The following is a 19,632-nucleotide window of genomic DNA, read 5'->3' as shown; positions in this document are numbered from 1 at the left end:
GGACCAATCTCCCCTCCCCCCATCCCCCACCAGACTAGAAGCTTCTAAAGATAGAGGTGACATCTCTTCATAGGATATCTCATATAAAGCCCCCATTGATATCTTCTACATGTACCCCTGGAAGTCTCACTATTGTTATTTCATTGTTGGTTTCTGATAAATTTTCTATTGTGTTTAGGAAGTTTCCTTCTTTTCCTATTTTTTTGTTTGTTTGTTTTGGCCACTCCGCACAGCATACGGCATCTTAGTTCCCTGACCAGGGATCAAACCCACATCCCCTGCATCTGAAGCTCAGAGTCTAAAACACTGGACCGCCAGGGAAGTCCCTATTCCTATTCTTAGAAGCAGCAATATAATACAGTAGTTAAGAGAATAGATTTTTGTGCCTGGTACTCTAGGTTCAAATCCTGACTCCTTACTTTCTTACGTGTGTGATCCTGAGTAAGTCATTTAGTTTCCTTGTGTCTAACTCTTGTATAAAATGGAGCTACCTCAGGGCTGTGAGGGTTAAATTAGTTCATAAGTGTAAGGCACTTAAAACAGTGCTTGGCACATACTATACCCTATAATAATTACTATTGTTTTGTATTTTGAGTTTTTGTTATGATGGTTTTTAAGTTCTACCACGTTTTTTAAAAGAAAAAATCGAGTGTAATTTTACAGATAATGTCCTTTATTTTTGTAATTTTAGGGAGAGCAAGTTTCTAGATAAATGAAATTTCCTTGCACTCCTGGAATAAAATCCATTTGTTAATGATGTTTTAAGTACAGAACTAAATTGAATTTACTAATAAGGTTTTGCCTGCCTTGCAAAATGTATTTGTTTTTCTTTAATTACTCTGGAAGAGTTTGAATAATGTGGGAATTATTCTTTGAACAGTAAAATTAACTGGGCTTGATCCATTTTGGGGGATGAGGGAATTGAGAGGGACAAGTCTTTTTTTTTTTTTTTGTCCTGCCCCGCCCCGAGAAGCATAAATCTTTAGCAACATTTTGATTTCTTCAATTACTGCCCTCTTTAAGTTTCTACCTCTGTGTAAATTTTGGTGATCTGTATCTGGAAATCATCCGTTCTACTGGACTGTCAAAGAGTGGCATAAAGCTGCACCTAGTATTCTGTAAAGTTCTTTTACTCTCTTTTGTATATGTAGTTAGAGCTGTGTTTCATCCACAATTTTTTTTAATAGATTTTATTTAGTTATTTATTTTTTAGGCTGCGTTGGGTCTTCCTAGCTGTGCGTGGGCTTTCTCTAGTTGCGGCGAGCAGGGGCCACTCCTCGCTGCAGTACGCAGGCCTTTCACTGCAGTGGCTTCTCTTGTTGTGGAACACGGGCTGTAGGCCTGCAGGCTTCAGTAGTTGTGGCTCGTGGGCTCTAGAGCGCAGGCTCAGTAGTTGTGGCACATGGGCTTAGTTGCTCAGCGGCATGTGGGATCTTCCCGGACCAGGGCTCGAACACGTGTCCCCCGCACCGGCAGGCGGACTCCCAACCACTGCGCCACCAGGGAAACCCCATCCATAATGTTTTACATTTTGGTTTCCTTTCACTTTTCCTTTTGTGATTGCCAAGTTTTGGGGTTTTAAGTTTTGGGTTTTTTTTTTGATGTGGACCATTTTTAAAGTCTTTATTGAATCTGTTACAATATTGCTTCAGTTTTATGATTTTTGGTTTTTTGGCTGAGAGGCATGTGGGATCTTAGCTCCCTGACCAAGGATTGAACCTGCACCCCCTGCATTGGAAGGCGAAGTCTTAAGCACTGGACCACCAGGGAGGTCCCTTGAATATATTTTTTTCATATGTCCTTTTACTGCCTCAAGTTGCAGAGACTTTTTATTAGCCTCATATTTCATTTGTCTTTTTCTTCACTAATCAACAATATTTGCCCCAAGATAGGGAAAGTGGGTTTTCCTTGAATTGCTTTATATTCTATTTGCATGCTGTTAAAATTGTCTGTTTAGACTTGGAGCTAGAAGGTGAGTTATAAATTTATATTACTAATATGCTGTGCAGCAGTAAAGAAGTAAAGGAGCAGCTTGACATTTTGCTAATCTGGTTACAAACCTTCCGCCCAGAGCCCTCTTTTCTTTTTCGCTCAGCCTTCACATTATGGGTACAGCGGAGGCTCCTTCCATGTGCTCTACCTGTTGCGAATAGCTTTGTTGTAAAAGAACTGAATGTGGAAAAACCTTCAGTCACAACTCAGACTTTATTTTACCTCGGCAACTCCAAACTGAGAAAAGAAACTATTCCTGAGATAAGTGTGAGAAAACATTCAGTTGTGTGAAACATCCACCAGAGACTTTATGCTTACAAGGAAGTCTACTTATTTGTGTGTGGGAAAGCCTTGGTTATAGTTTATTTCTTGTTTGACATAGCAAAACCCACCTGGGTTATAATCTGTTTTGGATTTTAGAGGGCAAGAAATCATTCATCCAGAGCTTCTATTATTTTGTACACGTTTTTGAAAAATATTATTCCTGGAATAAGTGTAGAAAAGCTTTTAGTTATAGCACATGGCTTCTGCTCCATTCATGAGTCCACAATGCAAGTAAAGAATTACAGTAAGCAGTGTGACAGAGCTCCCAATTTACTTTTAAAAATCAAAGTTTGGGACTTCCCTGATGCTCCAGTGGTTAGGACTCCACGCTTCCATTGCAGGGGACACAGGTTCGATCCCTGATCCGGGAACTAAGATCCTGTATGACGCGCGGCACAGCCAAAAAATTAAAAAAAAAAAAAAATCAGTCAAAATTTATACCCAGGAGATTGTTCAGGTGACCAAATATGGTGGTAAACGTGTTAGGAGCTGCACACTTACCCTCTTACCTCTTACACACCAAGAAAATATTCCACAGCTATATTCTGCATCCCAAACCCTGGTAATTCAGCTTCTAAGACCAGTAGGAAAGGTCCAGAGATTTTGGGTGCCGACAAGTTGACGAGTACTGTCCCATGCTGGAAGACATTTCTGTGAAGTTGTCGACCTCTTGGAGTCTTACAAAGGATACTCTAGGTGTTAGGGACAAATTGTGAATACCCACAGGGTGGCTTTCGCTCTATAGAAAATTAAAAACAAACCCCCTATCCCTAACATTAGGATGTGTTCTAGCCTGATGGGGCCTTGTAAAACTCTTGCCCAAGGGGGATAATGGGAAGGTGTTATGATGTCAGCTGGCTCCAAGTACCTTGTGGTACAGATATTTGACCCAGGATAGGACACTGTAGACTGATTCCTTACTGAACCACGACAGTCCTCCCACTAATATATGCACAGGACCAACGGCCTGTACTTTGCCCAGGTGGATGCCCTGTAGGATGGGTGCGCTTTCCCTTTCAAGACCTGTGAATACCTTGCATGAAAACACAGTTTGAGAGAAATATTTGGTGTTCCACCCCCTTTTCTGATCTGTGACTCTTGGTTAGGAATTTGCAACTGACTGAAAACATAATGTTTTTCCACCCTAGGTGACGCAGTCCAATGACCTAAACGTTTCTAGAGATGTATGTACAGTTGGCATTTTATGATATCTAACAGGCTTCTCCCCCAAGTCCCTTCCAGTTGCATTGTCTTGTGTATGGATGATGCATTTACAAGATATTAAGTTTCCCAACTGGTGCCATATGGATTGTGGATGGAAAGGGACAGGGCCAACAGTCACCCAAGATTTGAGTACAATGAGATGAAAGGACAGAGTAATCACAGGACAATATATATTCCTCTAAGATTAAATGAGGAGTGGTAACAACGGCTGCATGTTCAGGCCCACGGGGTGCATAGGTACATGCTCATCCACCAGGTTGTATACATTATACTTTGATTTCCATTTGGGTGAGATTGAAAAATGCTATATCCCCTCTCTGAGACTATCTGTGTTGCTCCCCAGGGAAGGAGGGAACAGAATGATGCAATTACACCATACCTGTAGGGACCCTGGCAAGTCAGCATGACCTGATTTCAGAAAAAGGCCACTAGTGAAACCTCTAGTCAGGCTGCCTCAACAATGAGCAAAAATCGATGACACTCAAGCTCTCACTGGGGAGCCACACTACTGGTGCCCTTAGGATTTGAGGTATGTGCAACCTACTACAGGGGCCATTTATGAAGAAGGTGGTCATGGTAGCTGTTATGGTGCTAAAATTAAAGCCACTGGCAACTGTATTCTCCAGGCTAAGCTGTGCACTTACCATGCTATCCATTGTCAACATCTGTCCTAATGAGCAACACTGAAATAACGAGATAGTGAGTTATTTAAAAGACTTTCAAAAGAGAACCATTAGAAGAACACTAGACAATTCACCTCTTCTCAGGGGCTCCCTGAGGTTTCCATTGAGAGTGGTTATGTGGGATATTTGAACTGTAGAATCAGGAACAGCTGGGCAATTTCCAAAAATCTGCAAGAACTAGAGAAGTTGCACATCTGGTTGGGGGCCTCTGATTTTCCCAGAGCAATATGCTCCAATAAGAGTCAGGAATATCTTGCATTGAGGCAGAGCTAAAGCTGTGCTCTACCTGCCCTCCCCCAAACAAGAAGCTATAATGTCTTGGACCATAATTAATATCAAGGGTAAAGCCATCTTCTAACATGCCACCTGCTCTGCATCTCCAGGTTCTGGAACATCCCGTTTCCTCTTCTTGGGGGAATCATGAGTTGGTTGCTTCTCAAGGAAGTATGTTGCTTCTCAAGGAAGTTGGGTGTGTTAGTCTGCTTGGGCTGCCATAATGAAGTTCCACAGACTGGGTAGCTTAACCAACAGAAATTTATTTTCTCACAGTTTTGGAGCTGAAAGTTTGAGATCAAGGTGTCAGCGGGGTTGATTTCTTCTGAAACCTCTTTCCTGGGCTTGTAGATGGGCATCTTCTCCTTCTATCTTTACATGGTCTTCCCTCTGTTAGTTTCTGTCCTAATTTCCTCTTCATATACAGTGGTATTGAACTAGGATGTACCCTAATGATCTCATTTACCCTTTATTACCACTCTAAAGGCTCTATCCCTGAATATAATCACATTGTGAGGTCCTGAGATTTAGGACTTCAACATACGAATTTGCAGGGGACAAAATGTAGCCCATGATATCAGTTTAACTGAAGGGCAAGTCTGGATTGACCTGCTAATGTGGGGAGTTGGCCTTATTCTTAAGTGAACACATTTCCCCCTAGGTTGAACGCTGTGGCTACTGCCTCCTGGGTTGTCTTCCAAATGGCTCCTCAATCTGTATTTTACTCTCTATTGAAACCTGGACATTTCAGCACTATGGCAGGTACACAAATGGTTCTCTGAGGTGAGTTCCTGACTTTTGTTTTTAACATTTTTATTGAAATATAATTCACATACCATATATTTCATCCTTGTAAAATGTACAGTTCAATGATTTTTGGTATATTCACATGCATGTGCAACCATCCCCACAGGCAGTTTTAGAACATTTTCATCACCTCAAAAAGAGATTCCCTACCTTTTACCTATCCCTCCCCCTAATTCCCCCCACTGCCAGCCTTAATGTTTTGTTTTTACTTTTTATTATGGAGAAATTTTAATGTACACACAAAATACAAAACAAGAAGAAAAAGAAATTAAGGATGGCATGTAATGCATAAGTTCTAACACCACCAGTGAAGCAAAGATTTAACTTGAATCTAATCAGGCCTCTTTTCCTACCTTCCAATTTACAGGAAATATAGGGGGATATGATGAGAAAATAAGTCAGATTCACTGATTTTTGATTTGTACAATGTGAGACACTATATAAGACAATTGACCTAGACTCTTCGAAAAGTCAGTGAAATGAAAAAAGTTGCTCGGCTGTTGTAGATTAAGAGAGACTCTTCAGAAGCACAACCATCAAATGCAGTGAGTGAACTTTGAATTTTTTAAAAAAGCTGTAGCAGATATTTGGGGATCAATGGAGACATTAAATATGGAATGGATGTAATATTTAATAGTAGGCCCATTTGATGATAATATGCAATTGTTTAGATTTCTTAAATCTGACAGTTTTATTTTGCTTCTGTAGAAGAATGTCCTTATTCTTAGGAGATGCATGCTGCAGTGTTTAGGGTTGGAGGCTCATGATCTCTTCAACATATTTTCAAATGGCTAAAAGTAACAACAAATAAAATGTGTATGTGTGTGTGGAGAGAAAAAGCGAATATGGCAAAATAATTATTGAATCTAGCTAGAGGGTATATGCATGTTTGAAAGTTTCAAAATAAAGTTTGAAAAAGGTAAAAAGGGATTATGGACAGCTTGTTATAACTCAACACCTTTTAGAAGAAATGCAATCTATAGTCTGAGGCAGTGTGGCAGTAGACAAAAGAACACAGGATCTACTGTCAGAAAACCCAGTCTAAGTTTCAAATTGTCCACTACTAGCTGTGCAACCATAAGCAAATCATTTGACGTATCCAGGCTTTAGTTTCCTTATCTAAAAATAAGGATAGCATTGGAATTCCCTGGCGGTCCAGTGGTTAGGACTCCACACTCTCACTGCTGAGGGCCCAGGTTCAATCCCTGGTCTGGGAACCAAGATCCCACAAGCTGCATGGCGTGGCCAAAAAAACTAAAAGTAAAAATAAATAAAAATAAGGACAGCATTGAGCCATAAAATTACTCTGAGGCTTAAATTATTTAATGCTCATGAAAGCTGTGTGTGTGTGTGTGTGTGTGTGTGTGTGTGTGTATGGCAGTAACGTCCCATTCACTTTTATACTTTTGAAGTATCCTTTGATCTTTTTAAAAAAATATTTATTTATTTATTTGTTTTATTTTTGGCTGCATCAGGTCTTGGTTGCCACACGTGGGATCTTCCTTTCGGCATGTGGGATCCTCTGCTGTGGTGCATGGGCTTCTCTCTAGTTGTGGCCTGCGAGCTCAGTAGTTGCGGTGCACTGGCTTAGTTGCCCCGCAGCATGTGGGATCTTGGTTCCCTGACCAGGGATTGAACCCAAGTCACCTGCATTGGAAGGCAGATTCTTAACCACTGGACCACCAGGGAAGTCCCTGATTTTTCTTTCTTTATTTTTTTAATGAATTTATTATTTATTTATTTATGGCTGCATTGGGTCTTCGTTGCTGCGGGCAGGCTTCCTCTAGTTGCAGCGAGTGGGTGCTACTCTTAATTGCGGTGCACGGGCTTCTCATTGCAGTGGCTTCTCTTGTTGCAGAGCAAGGGCTCTAGGTGCACGGGCTTCAGTAGTTGTGGCACGCACGCTTAGTAGTTGTGGCTCACAGGCTCTAGAGCGCAGGCTCAGTAGTTGTGGCACATGGGCTTAGTTGCTCTGCGGCATGTGGGATCTTCCTGGACCAGGGCTCAAACCTGTGTCCCCTGCATTGGCAGACAGATTCTTAACCACTGCGCCACCAGGAAACTCCCCCCTGATCTTTTCTTAAAGCCAGAGAGTCATAGCCTCAAAGAGACTGAATTACCAGAGGGAAGCATTGTGTTATCACCATTTTGACCAATAAAGTAAGACCTGAATAACTGGATATTGATTTTATTTACCCAAAAATGAGTTGTAATTTCTTTGGTTGACAGATGTCATGATAAAGATTGAAATTGCTGAATATTTAGGCAATTATGAACCCCACAAATACTCTGATTCTGAGCAGTGACATCATTCTGGACTGAATGAATAGCTTTTGTCAGAAAAAATAAATATCCTTGTGGATAAAGGCAACAAGTTGGATAGGGTGGCCTGGAATTTGTATTTTTAATGTGTCCTCATTATGCTCTCTAAAATTAGAGACCAGCTGGGGCTGGAATATTAATGAAATATTGTTACCCCCGGGACCAGAGGTGGAGTTAAGAGTTTTAATCAGAATTGACAACTCCTCCGCCAAATAAAAGAATAGGTGAAAAGCAAGACCAAGTTGATCATTACGGTCATAATGTACATGAATATTCTTCTTAAGTGTTTCCTGATGTAGTGGCAATAGTGTTGTGCTCCTGAGTTCTACTTCCAGCATCAATTGGGGGTATGAACTTGTGCAAGTCTTATCATTTCTCTGAATCTCTGTGCCTCAATCTTCTTTAGAAAATGTTGTGCCACCTATAAGAATTGATGGATAAGAATGCTCCTGGTATTCTTTAAGTATTCAACACACATCCATTGATTAACGAGCTTCAAAGCTTATTGCTCAGATGACTTCTTTGTCTATAGTCACTCCCTAGATTGTCCCATCCTGCCCTATATAGCGACACCTAAATTTACATCTCTAGTTGTGATTTCTTCACTGAACTCCTGACTCCTATCCCAATTGCCTGTTTGACATTTACTCTTGGATGTCTAATTGGCATCTTTAACTTAACACATCCATAACAAAACTATTGATCCCTCTCCCTAAACCTGTTCCTCTTTCAGTCTACTCTATTTCCAAAAGGCAGTCTTATTTTAGTTGCTCAAATCAATAACCATGGAGTCATCCTTAATCAACATCCAATTCATTAGCAAATCATGCTGGACTTGCCTTCAAAATATATGTAGACCATTTCTCATCACCTAAATCACCTCTAAGCTAGTCCAAGCCACCATCATTTCTCATCTGGAATAGTGCAGTAGCTTCTTAATCTCTCTGCTTCTACTCTTGCCCACCTTCAGACTGTTCTCAGCAGAGCAGCCAGAGCAAATTTTTAAAACGTTATGTCATGGAGTGAAACTTTTATGCAAGTTTTATGTCAAAATGGCTAAGGACTGAAAGCAAGAAATTAGAATTTATAGAAAAACAAGTTTCTTGGCTCCATTCGTATCTGATAGCTAATAAACCTTTGAACATGTGGCAGGAAGAAAAAAAAAAAAAGGTAAGATCATGTCACTTCTCAGTCCCAAAACCTTCCAGTGTTATTTGGGACATATCCAAATCCCTTATGGACCAAAACGTGCGCCCCCTTCCTTCTGGTTTAAGGCCTTTGCTTCCTGATGTTCCATCTATCAGGAATACTCCACCAGCTGCCCACATGCCTAAATTGCTCACTTCCTGTCTCTGCCTTCCCTGTCATCTATAAAATAACCCCACCACCACCTACCCCCTTCTCTCTCTCTCTCTCTCTCTCTACCTCCCTCTCTTCCTCTCTCCCTCTCTCTCTCCCCTTAGGCACTACTACATTCTAGGTATTTATTTATCCATTGTCTCCCTGACTTGAAGGTAAGCTTCATGGGGCAGTAAGTTCTTTGTCTTCACTACTGTATCTGCAGAGCCTAGAACAATGACATAGTAGGCACTCGACACGTATTTTTATATGCTGCCGATAAATGGTAGCCGATCCTGACTTTGAGGCTGAAAGGAGAAGGATGTGTGAAAGGATGACTTTTCGGCTCAGCAGCCTGAGCTGGGGGTGTGACTTCAGAGAGTTTCAGTTCGAGGAAGGTAGTCTGGCCGCCCAGTTGATTGGTCCCTCTTCCCGCCCTAACCAAGTCCTTTCCCCAGGCTCCGCCCCGTCCAGGGCTCTCCGCCTATTGGCTGAACTCTCCACGCCCTTTCGCCCTCTCAGCCAATGGTAGGGTAAAACTGGGCGGGAGGCGGGGCCAGGGCGTCCCCTGACCTGCGGGCTTGCGAAGGGGGCACAGAGATGCAGAAACCTCCCGATGCCTAGAAAGACCGGAGGGTTAGGGTGGGAGTTAGTGGGGAGTCGGTGACGTAGTTCCTTCTCCGCTTTGTTCCAAGATGTGGTTCGGGCGCGTTCTGTGCGGGGTATGTGGCAGCTTGGTGTGGGGCTTCGGGCCGGTTCTGGTAGCGGGTGGGGCACATAGGCCGGGGGCCAGGCCTCCTTCACCGCTGCCCGCTGCGGAGACGGGGGCGCGGCCGGTCAAGGTGTCGTCGTGGGCCGCGCTCCCCTTGCTCTGCGCTGCCCCTTTGTCTTGGGTCTCGTCTCCTGCTCCGCGTAGCTGCTCACTCGGACCAGCTGACAGTGGTGACAGAACTGTATCATCCTCGTTGCTAGCCATGGGGCCTCCCTGGTAAAAGCGGTCCACGTCCCGCCCAGGCTCTCAAAGGGCTCCGCAACACCTAAGTATTTGGCTCAGATCACTAATCCAATCCCTGCTGTGTTCTCAGTGAGGAAGCCGACCCAGAGAGGAGGGCAGAGCCTTGCCGAAGGTTATTCATTCATTCAACAAATACTTAGCACCAACTTGTAGTGTATTAGATCTAGGGATTACAGTTGTGTACAAGGCAGAGCTATATTCTGGTAGGGAAGAAATGGAACAAGCTTGAAGGGTTAGACGCGGGGTCTGGGAATCTGAAGGGGGAAACACAAAACCGATTTTGAGGCCTAGTGATCCTGAGAGATGGATAATCATAAAAAAAATTCTCCTTCTAGCATCCCTGTAAAGCCTTATTTCTTCCTGTCTTTAAAGACATTTGACTCAGCAGAGTTTCCCTCATCCCTTTTCTGCAAACTTTTGTTGGAAAGCTGGATTGCAGAGAACTTCTCACTTGGAATGCATTTTTCAGTTAGAGGAGAATGTGGAGACTTAGATATCAACAGAACAGGTGAAAAGGAGCGACCGTGGTGTGATGGAATGAGGATTTCCTTCTGACACAGAAGGCTTATCTCTTACTACCCATACGACCTTCAGCAAGTCATTCCATCTCTGGGAGCTTCATTTCCTTATCTTTAAAATGGGAATGATTATCCTTATTGCTCTCAGTTCAATAGGAAGGGAAGTGACCCAGGGATGGGACATTGCCCTGAGTGTCCACTTGCAGTTGAGCTCTCAGAGAACTCAAGTCATTTCTATGTGTTTACAGTGATCCAAGACCCCACTAGGAACTTTTTCACCAAACCGAAGGAAGAGATGAGGCAAGATCTGTGCTGGGCAGATCCTTTGGAGTGAGGCTACTGTGCACAGGCGTGAAAGTGAGCCATTCCCTTCTCTTTGGCAGGTGAGATCTTTATTGTGAAATTAGTTAGTCTGGGGACGGGAATCCTGCCTGCTAGAGAGTATGGGAACCAGGTCTGAAAGGGAACATTTCTCGAGAGAAACAGAGAAGTGGGAGGAGGACCTCTGTACCCTGAGGAGTAGAGTTTTGGTGAGGAAGGGTGATGTAGTGGAACTCAATTTTGGGTGTCAGGAGACTTTGGCTTGAGTCCCAGCTCTCCTCTAAGTTCCAGTTTCCCCAGCTCAAACTTTTAATATGAGACGAGGTGGTCTAGGAGTTTCCTCCTAACTCTGACATTCTGAGAATCTCTGAGCAGTTAGACTAGGTGAGTCTCTTAGGGAATTTAAGCCCTTGGATGGCCCTGTTGAGACAGAACTGCCAAGAATGTCAGTATTGTCATGGTGTTTCAACAATATGAAGCACCAAAGAGATAAACAGGTGGAGAGGAGGGATGAGGGTGGTCATGTGTGGAGGATGCACTTCTCACCATCCCTACACCCAGATAGAATTAGATAGAATCCTGAACTTACTTAACGTTTCAAATCAAACATTTATTGAGCCCTATGTGCCAGGCACTGTGTGGGATCCATATACAAATATCATGGGCCCTGTTCTCTGGGGGCTTAGAGCTTAAAGTATACATGTGAGGAGGGGCACAGACATACGCAGAAGGAATTATGGTATAAGGCAACTCTATTTTATATTACAGATTTTTTATGTTTTAAGTGAAGAAATTTTTATATGGTCAAATCTATCAGCTTTTCTTTTATGGTGTCAGCTTTTGCTTTATGCTTAAGGCCTAGGCCTTTCCCTGAGATCAAGATAATTTCTAATAGTTCTTTTATTTTTTTCCTTTAAATTTTTACACTTCACTCATCTGTTTCTCTGGAATTTATTTTCAGGTATTGCCTCTTATTCATCACTCCACTGCAGCTAAACAGTAACCAAAGACCATGTGACCACTGCCCAGAGGGACCTGAAAGGCTGGTGATGCTGGTGAATTAAAGGAATACAACGTCTCTAGGTAAAACCTCTGTCTCTGTCTCTCAGAATAGAACTCTGCCCTTTGTGGGTTCCTGACAGCCTGAAATGAATGGTGCTCCTGAGATCAGGACACTCATCCATCAGTCTCAGGGATTTGTGGGTCAGAGACCTGTGGGGCCTCATTGGTCCTCTTCCATTTTCTGGTTGTCTGAGATTGTGATTTTGTGCCCAGTTGCCTGGATACCCCTAGTGACTTGCTATCCTTATGGCCTCATCTGTCCCTCCTCCTACTTCTTTAGCTAAGACCCCACCTCCCTACTGCCTGGGAATTCTTCCAGAATTTCTGAGGGAATTTCCCATCCATTTGGGCAGAGGGCAAATAGTTAGGTTTCCTTTTGGTCAAACTCTCTTCAAACTATCCCTCCCTGCTCTCCTGACAAGTCTTGCTTCCTCCTCAGGTCCTCCAGAACCACCCTGAGCATCCTTACAGCACGTCCTTGTGCATTTCTCTTTCTCTCTGCCTGCCCTTTAACCAAAATCTCTATTTCAGCAAGCTTATACATTTTCATGACTTCATCTGTCCCCTATGTCTTATTCCCAAATTAGTATTCCTGACATATTCTTCTTCCTCTTGTCTAAAGTGTTTTCCCACATCCCCATCTTTCTTAGTGATAGTACCATTCTCAATATTTAGACCTGGATCTGATGGCCTAGAATTCTTTCCTTTAGTCATCCTCTATATCCAGTCTGATATATGCATATGCTTTCCTGGAAATAGCTGGACTTGTTTTCTATCCTGTTGTTATTCTGGACTAGGGTCTCACTATCTCATACATTTGTTTATTCATTCAGCAAATATTTATTCAGCACCTAGAAAGTGGCAGGCCCTCTAATGGTCACCCATACTGCATTCCTAAACTTCTCTCCCAGCTCATTTCCCTTCCTCCATTCTTTTTTTCAACTCTAATCCATCTGGGCTAATCTTCTGAAAGCATTCTTTTCCTAATTTCACTTTTGGGTAGGGTGATACAAAACTTATTGTCCAAACTGGGATGCTTTTGTGAATTAAGGGGGGCACTATTAATAATGATGCTGGAAAAAATTTTTTTTAATAAAAAAATAAAGAATAATGATGCTGGAATAGCAGGTATAAACCAGGACTATTCTGGGAAAACCAGGGTATATGATCACCCTACTCCTAGGTGACAGCTCTTGGATTCTTTCTTTTTATTTTCCTCAGTTTACTCCTCATGGGATACCCCAGCTTCCTCTTTCCTGTTTTCCACTTCATGAAGCGCAGAGAAACATGAATGTGCTGGGGGTGGAGGGAAGTTTGGGACTAGGGGAAATGAATGGTAATGCTTGAAAAACCTTGTTCTTGACAAGTGAGAATGAGAAGGAAAGTAACAAGAAAAGAGAATAGCAAGGTAGGAAAAAGAATATGGAAAATAGAGGGAATTCCCTCGTGATCCAGTGGTTAGGGCTACAAGCTTTCACTGCAGGGGGCACAGGTAAGATCCCTGGTCAAGGAACTAGGATCCTGCAAGCTGCGCCATGGCGCAGCCAAAAAAAACAAAAACAAAAAACAAAAAACGAATATAGAAAACAGAGAGGAAATTAAGGGTAGATTTCACTCTTCCATTTAGAACTTGTTTCCTGTTGACCAGCAGATTATATCCATATTTTTTGCCCCGTGATTTCAGTGTTCTGGCTGGTATCACTTCACACAACTCGATTGTTTCATTTCCTCATTTGTTCATGAAACAACAAAAAAAATTTTTTTTGAGTGCTTGGTATGTGCCTGGAACTTTGCTAGGAATACAATAATGAACAAAATGGACAAAAATCCCTGCCCTCATAAAGCTATGTGATAGTGTAACCTCCCACTTATTTTTTTTTTTTTTTTAAATGGGAGACTCTTTTTTTGGGGGGGGTTACTTATTTATTTATTTATTTATATTTATTTATGGCTGTGTTGGGTCTTCGTTTCTGTGCGAGGGCTTTCTCTAGTTGTGGCAAGTGGGGGCCACTCTTCATCGCGGTGCGCGGGCCTCTCATTATCGTGGCCTCGCTTGTTGTGGAGCACAGGCTCCAGACGCGCAGGCTCAGTAATTGTGGCTCATGGGCCTAGCCGCTCCACGGCACGTGGGATCTTCCCAGACCAGGGCTCGAACCCGCGTCCCCTGCATTGGCAGGCAGATTCTCAACCACTGCGCCACCAGGGAAGCCCTCCCTCACTTATTTCTGAGTACATCAACCCTGTGCTAACATCCTTTTGAGAAAACAGTTCTTGCTTATCCTCAGGTTCAGCCAAAGTTCTGCCTTTTTTAAGCACCTTTCCACAAGCGTCTCAAGCCCCAGTACTCACTGCCTCTCCTAGCCCCCTTCATCCCCTGATTGGGTACTTCGTAAATTTGTAATTTACTCTCTTAGTGTATTGTCATCACTCCATTGTAAGTTCCTTAAAAGTAGGTATGATATTTCACGTTTATATTAGTCTCCTTGTGCCTCCATAACAAAATTCTACAGACTGGGTGGCTTAAACAACAGACATTTATTTTCTCACAGTTATGGAGACTAGAAGTCCAAAATCAGGGTGACTGGCTGATTCAGTTTCTGGTGAGGACTCTATTCCTGGCTTGTAGATAGCCACCTTCTTGCTGTGTGCTCACATGGTTTTCCTCGGTTTGTGTATGTGGTGGGAAGGGAGCAGGAGTGCAAGTTGAAAGCTAACTCTCTGGTATGTCTTCCTATATGGACACACTAATCCTATTGGGTCAGGGTCCACCCTTATAACCTCATTTAGCCTTAATTACCTGCTTAGAACTCACATCTCCAAATATAGTCACAGTGGGGGCTTGGGGTTCAACATACGAATTTTGGAGGGACAGTGTGTAACAGAACTTTTTTTTTTTTTTGCATTCAATAATGGTATTTATTGCTTGTGACAGACGGAGTCATGTAAATACCTGGTTATTAGTGTTTTTCCTGAACACCTCTTTTTGGAAGGCTGCAAGACTGATCTTTCCATAATAGCCTTTAAGGATATAATAGTTACTGCAGTAGCTAACTGGGGAGCATTGGATCAGCCATGCCTAGAAATGAGACATCTGGGGGCTGGCTTCAGGGCACTGTCTCATTCTGAATCTCTTAACATACTTTGTTCTAGTAATTATGGGAATCTGTTCCTCTAAAGTCATTTCCTGAGTTTTCATAAGTAATACTGTAGAAAGAAGAAGAATTAAACAATAACACAAGTCAGCAGAGGACAATTTGCCAGCAAAATGGGATGCTTTCATAACAGCACATCCATAAACTTATCCACCTAGTCATCCATCCATTCATTCATACCACAAATGGTTTCACTTTTCTGCAACAATGCTTTTTAAAAATTTCCCTGCGTGAGACCCAGGACAGAGATATGTACAGGGTACAGTGTTCAATAATTACTAGTTTAAGAAATGTATGAAGAAAAGAAAGTTTCAGAGAAGATTAAAAATGGAAAAGAAGCTGAGAAAGAACCATCAACTTTCTCAGAACTCTGGAGGCGGCTTCACTTGCTGTCCCACTCTGCTCTGCAGTTCCCCTGGCTTCTCACTGAGTTTCCTCCACCTGCTAACTCCTGTTTGATTAGGAGGGTAACAGCAGCTGGATGTGAGTGTGCTCAGGCTCCTGCCAAGAACCCCTCCTCCCCCACCATTTTCTCTGCCTGCCCTCCATATCTTGGGCATGAGTCTGTGTATATGTGCCTGTGTATCATATCGGTGGCACCCACCCTTCTGAGATGTGAACTCTAACCTCCACAGTTCTCTTCTTGCTGGCCTTGAGCACTCACCATTGGATATGTCTCTCCTTCAGAGAGCGTGACTCAGTTTATCAGAAAGCTATGGGATAATGAAAACTGGTCAAACTTTTTGGAAAGCAGTAGGTAGTACTACAAAACAACGTCATTCCTTCTGACCCAATAACTCACTTGTGGAACTTTTATCCTAAGAATATGTTTCAATGAGAAGAAAACTTTATATGTATAGAGTGATCATGATAGTGTTATTAATAGTGGTTAAACCTCAGGGAACAACAGAAATGTCTGACACTAGCAAAATTGTAGGTAAAGTGTAAGGAGTTTCATTGGTGGTGAATTATACAGTCAGAAAATGATCATATGAAGAGTTAATAGCAATATGGAAAAATACTTATAAAAATTAAGTAGAAGAAGTAGGATGCAAAATTATATCTACTGTATATTTACAACTATATAATTATGAATATGGACAAGTCTGAAAAGGAACATAGTAAAAGGAAAATTAGTCATGTGTTAGTATCATGGAGTCATCTTTCAGTTTTCTTTCATGACTCAATCCCCTCTAGATTGAGGTCTGCTAGGGATATCTGTATGTCCAGAGTTTTACGTCAAACCAGTTGGGAAATTCCTGCTCTTCCCTGACATTGGTTTCATGTATCGGCCCCTCTTGGTTGTGCTGCCCTCTACTCTCACCCTATTGCCATCTTTAGACACTTTACCACTGTACCATGCAAGGTCCTATTACAGTTTCCCCTGCCATGCTTTAATTAACCCTGTTTCCCAGTTCAGCCTCTCAGGTTCACCCAATAGACTGCTTGGTGAAAAGCAGACAGACTGAACTAGCACATACGGCTGGATCCAGCTACAGACCAGCCCCTACAGAGTAGGCTATGATGTGACTACTCTCCAGTATTGGAAGAATTGTGTTACCCCTATCACAACAAAGTTTAAGAAGAGGGATGTAGTACCTAGACCAAAGCAAAAGATGAAATCTTAGTCATACCTTAAGACAAAATCCGAGTTACTATTCTATAAAACAATTTTTGAGCACCTATTTTGTTCCAGCCACTATATCACTGGTACTAGGGGAATAGGTCAGCATGAACTAAATGCCAAACTGATCTGAAGATTAGTCACTTAAACTACTGAACGAAGGATCTTTCAGTGCATTTTTTCTAGGGATCAGATTAGGAGTTAGATGGCTCCAATTCTGGAAGTAGAGCATGAGATAGGAAGAAACCAGGATGGGTTTTATACTACTCATCGTTCATTCTGATGCTGGACATGTTGGGCTCCTGTCAACCCCTGGCTTTCCATAAGCCTTTCCATTGGCCTCTATGTCTATCCTCATTTTTCTCATCTTTTTGATCAGGTCCCCCTGCCTTTGAACACTTACTTTTCCATGAGGGACCTTGTGTTCTGCCACATCTTGTTATCCTTGGATAATTCTCCTTCCTCTAGTATAGAGAGCAGGTGACATGTGCAACTTTTCTTTCTTCTGTCAGATGGTGAAACGGGGATTGAGGAAGTATTGATTCCAAAACATCATTCCCGAAAAATCTGAATCTCATACTTTCAAGAGAACTCCGCAGAGGTGTTGCCAAGGAAGTCAATGTTTAGAAGGCTCCTCTGAAGGGAAAGGGAAGACTCAAGGGGCCACTGGGATGCTTCAAGCAAGAGAAAATGAGGAGAAAGACAAGAAACTTCAAACAGAAGACAGTTAAGGATAATAAAACATTCACAGAAGTGAGTGACCAAGAATATGAAAAAGACGACCCTACAATAAATGAGAGAAGTCAGGCTGAAAAGAGACAGTATGTGTGTACTGAGTGTGGCAAAGCCTTTAGTCAGAGTGCAAACCTCACAGTACATGAACGAATCCACACAGGAGAGAAACCCTATAAGTGTAAGGAGTGTGGAAAAGCCTTCAGTCATAGCTCCAACCTGGTTGTTCATCGGAGGATCCACACTGGACTGAAGCCTTACACGTGCAGCGAATGTGGGAAATCTTTCAGCGGTAAGTCACACCTCATTCGGCACCAGGGAATCCACAGTGGGGAGAAAACTTATGAATGTAAGGAGTGTGGGAAAGCCTTTAGTCGGAGTTCTGGTCTGATTTCACATCACAGAGTTCACACTGGCGAGAAGCCCTACACTTGTATCGAGTGCGGGAAAGCCTTTAGCCGTAGTTCAAACCTTACTCAACATCAGAGAATGCACAAAGGAAAAAAAGTTTACAAATGTAAGGAGTGTGGGAAAACATGTGTTTCTAATACAAAGATTATGGACCATCAGAGAATTCACACTGGGGAGAAGCCTTATGAATGTGATGAGTGTGGGAAAGCTTTCATCTTAAAGAAGACCCTTAATGAACATCAGCGACTTCATCGTAGAGAGAAACCTTACAAATGTAATGAGTGTGGGAAAGCTTTTACTTCTAATCGAAATCTTATTGATCATCAGAGAGTGCACACTGGAGAGAAACCCTATAAATGCAACGAGTGTGGAAAAACCTTCAGGCAGACTTCTCAAGTTATTCTACATTTAAGAACCCACACAAAGGAGAAACCCTATAAATGTAGTGAGTGTGGGAAAGCCTATCGTTATAGCTCACAGCTTATTCAACACCAGAGAAAACATAATGAGGAGAAAGAAACGTCATAAATGACATATATTGTTGGAAGTGGGGCTAACTGCTACTTTCTGGAAAAGCAATTTTTCAGTATCATCAACCTTAATTCTCTAAGAATTCATACAGGGAAAGTAATCAGAAGTAGACAAAGATTAACAGAAGGGCTATTCATGCCAGCATCATATATAACCGGAGGAAGAAAACTAGATTTTCAACCGTACAGGGTTTAAATGAATGATGGTCTAGCCATATGATGGTTTGGCACCCATTGTAAACATTTTTAAAGAATATTTAATGCCATGGGGGAAATGATTTTGATGAAATGGAAGATAAAGAGAAAAACAATGAAATACGATCCAAATTTTTAAAAAACACTTATGCAAAGGAAAGAAATGGGAATGAAATAATACCAAACCAAAATGTTAACAGTGATTATCTCTGAATAATAGGATTATAGGTAATTTCTATTTTCTTCTCTATACTTTTCTATGCTTTTTAGATTTTCTACAGTGAGAATGTACTACTTTTATATTTTTCTACAGTGAGAATGTACTACTTTTGTATTTTTTAAATACAACGAGTACATGTTCATTTTCACTCAACAGGGTTATGAAAGGCACATAGAACATAGACCCTAAAATCCTGGGATTGCACCCTAATACTGGCACTTAGTAGCAGGGGAACCCTGAGCACGTCACTTCCTTTTAGAGTCTGTTTCCTGTGTATTACATCATAAATACCAGTTGTTGGCTTTTGCAGTTTTGAGATAAATTGACTTTACAGTTGTCAACAGAATATATAATCCACTTTCTTAATCACTGTTAGGTTAAAAGAAAACGGCAAAGCTTTGCTACATTCTCCTCTCCCACATTGTAGAAGGATCCGCAGTTAATAAAGAACCATCTAGGCTCCACCTTTTCAATATATGTCTACAGAAAAAAATGGCCCCTTATGAAATTGGAACAATTGCAGTTTCAAAGCCTTTAAAGAGACACAGCATAATTCAAACAAGGAGAAGGCTCTGCCTTCACGTATTACATGGAGTTTCGTAGCTGAAAGTGCAGACTTTTGGGTCAGAGACATATGAGTTCTAATTCCAGATCTGCTGTGCCCTAGCTTGTCAGTTTTGGACAAGTCCCTCAAATGCTCTGAGCCACAGATTTATCTGTAAAATGGGAATAACCACCTACCTCACAGGGTTGTTGTGAGGATTAAATGAGATAATGCATGTAAATGTGTGACAAGCCTTTCTTTTTGTCTAGCCCTCTGAGAAGGCCTTAATCTGTTTACAACCAATATTTTAAACTTTTAAGACAGCTCAGAATCCATCTGGGAACC

The 19,632-nt window shown here is 42.0% G+C and overlaps 1 protein-coding gene across 1 annotated transcript; it reads left to right on the top strand.

Moving 5' to 3' along the window:
- The first annotated feature begins 70 nt into the window (after positions 1-70).
- Positions 71-19,528, top strand: ZNF660 (zinc finger protein 660). The gene is made up of 4 exons (XM_082412968.1): positions 71-9,685; positions 10,745-10,879; positions 11,779-11,900; positions 17,168-19,528. Exon 4 carries the CDS (start codon positions 17,346-17,348, stop codon positions 18,324-18,326), a length of 981 nt encoding a protein of 326 aa, XP_082269094.1. The 5' UTR covers positions 71-9,685; positions 10,745-10,879; positions 11,779-11,900; positions 17,168-17,345; the 3' UTR covers positions 18,327-19,528.
- Positions 19,529-19,632: the final 104 nt, after the last annotated feature.

The sequence above is a fragment of the Balaenoptera physalus genome (genome assembly GCF_965194825.1).
Source record: "Balaenoptera physalus genome assembly, chromosome: 11".
NCBI lineage: Eukaryota > Metazoa > Chordata > Mammalia > Artiodactyla > Balaenopteridae > Balaenoptera > Balaenoptera physalus.
This window is presented reverse-complemented; position numbering and strand designations above follow the sequence as displayed.

Excerpts from the sequence above, each read along its gene's own strand:
- ZNF660 (XM_082412968.1), top strand. The coding sequence starts at position 17,346 with ATGAGGAGAAAGACAAGAAACTTCAAACAGAAGACAGTTAAGGATAAT.